The sequence below is a fragment of the Macadamia integrifolia genome, chromosome 3 (assembly GCF_013358625.1).
Source record: "Macadamia integrifolia cultivar HAES 741 chromosome 3, SCU_Mint_v3, whole genome shotgun sequence".
NCBI classification, from domain to species: Eukaryota; Viridiplantae; Streptophyta; class Magnoliopsida; order Proteales; family Proteaceae; genus Macadamia; species Macadamia integrifolia.
Window position 1 is genome coordinate 4,915,766 of NC_056559.1, and position 1,585 is coordinate 4,917,350.

At 40.3% G+C, this 1,585-nt stretch overlaps 1 protein-coding gene across 4 annotated transcripts in view; it reads right to left on the minus strand.

Moving 5' to 3' along the window:
- Positions 1 to 848: 848 nt before the first annotated feature.
- The window catches only part of LOC122073479 (AT-rich interactive domain-containing protein 6), an 18,988-nt gene continuing 18,251 nt past the window's right edge, over positions 849 to 1,585 (minus strand). For all 4 annotated transcript variants that reach the window (XM_042638075.1, XM_042638076.1, XM_042638074.1 and 1 more), the window contains 2 exons: positions 1,487 to 1,579; positions 849 to 1,063 (listed from right to left, as the gene is read on the minus strand). In XM_042638075.1, the coding sequence (XP_042494009.1) occupies positions 1,012 to 1,063; positions 1,487 to 1,579 (145 nt within the window). In that variant the 3' untranslated portion in view covers positions 849 to 1,011. The remainder of the gene's footprint in view (positions 1,064 to 1,486; positions 1,580 to 1,585) is intronic.

Consider the following 1,585-nt stretch of genomic DNA (forward strand, 5'->3'; position numbering starts at 1 on the left):
AAAAAAAAAAAAAAAAAGCCCTATGGACATTCATACTTCAAAAGTTTGATGTGTGGTCTAGTAGAAAAAGGGTCTTGAATCTTGATTACAAGTGAATTTCGGAAGCCAAAACTTTCCAGAAGTCGAAAACTAATTAAGCAACCCGGAGTCTCCAATTTCAATTCAAGAGCGTTTCCTTGATCATTTGGAAGGGAGGTACTCCCATGACGCTTTCACCATTTAAATCTTATTTCTATCCTGTCCTCCCAATCTGACCAGCTGAGGCCTCGGGTGAGAGAGACCCCCGCAGGCAATTAGAGATCCAACATTTCAAGGGTCCAAAAGGCTGACCCAACCATTGTTTCAAGAACCCGATCCGTGGATAGGAATATAGGATGATTCGGTTCAGAATTGGCCGGCTAATTCACACTAGGTAACCACAGAATCAGCGACTTTTCACATCTAATGGCCAACTCTAGGGTTGTTGGGACCGATCTATCTTCTGCTGGACCAAACTTAGTTAACCTTTTACGAAGCTACAAAGTCTCTTTTAAATCACCAGCTCCAGTGGTGCTCTCATCGGTGCTGGCCAATCATGGGGTGGAGATGATCGGAGAAGTCGATCTAGTAGAGCTAGAGGTAGAGAAGTTGGGAATAGGTTGAGAGTAGGCACTGTTTAGTGCATTACTACAATTCAACCTTATTTTGGTAGTTTGGTTAAATGAAAGATTAGTTGGATAATTTGGCAAACTGAAACTATTTTTGATAATCTAGAAATTTTTCCAAGAATTTTCTGATTGCCCTAAAATATCAATATGGTGAAATCAAACAGTTCTGAACATAATTGCAAACAAAATACACCAATCAGATTTTGACATAAACATTTGACTAGCTCTATAGTATTTAAAATGTTTAAACATCCATATGCACAATTGAGCTTCATGTCTGAATAAGCAGAGAGTACAAACTTAACCACATCCTACAAATCTGTCGGCTCAAAAGGAACACGTACAAACAATTGGCCATGCAGGGTCACAACAGCAGAAGTCTGATGAGGATCGATTCTTGATGGTAAGCTGACAACCTGGAACAAAAACCAAAACTCAGTTACTGCAGTGTATGCTTGAATAATTCTATGACTAAGAAATGGAAATCAACAGAAAAGCTGCCAGTAGCTATCCTTGTTTAGTGAGTCTATGTCAATGTTTCAAAGTGCTGACCATAAGCAAGTATGGTAAACAAGCAGAATCATCTTAAATTGGAAATCCAGGGAGCATCCCAACACCAATCCATACTTGGAAGACCAACAGCCCTTTATTATGGTCTATTGGTTCAAGTGGTTCAAGTGGTTCAAGTTTGACCTTCATCTGAGTCAAACATGATTCCAACACCATCTGTTTCCAAACTAGACCACTTTGGACCATCCTAACATTGTGCCAAGTTAGCCATCAGTCAAACCAATGACTAATCTTAAGTTTCCTCAATCCCAGTGGATAAAATAGCAGACCTTTTTAAATGGGGTGACACCCCAAGGATTATCGGGCTGCTCTGGTTCACCAGATATAACCAATCGTCCAGCTGGATCTGACTGAACACGCACCTGAGC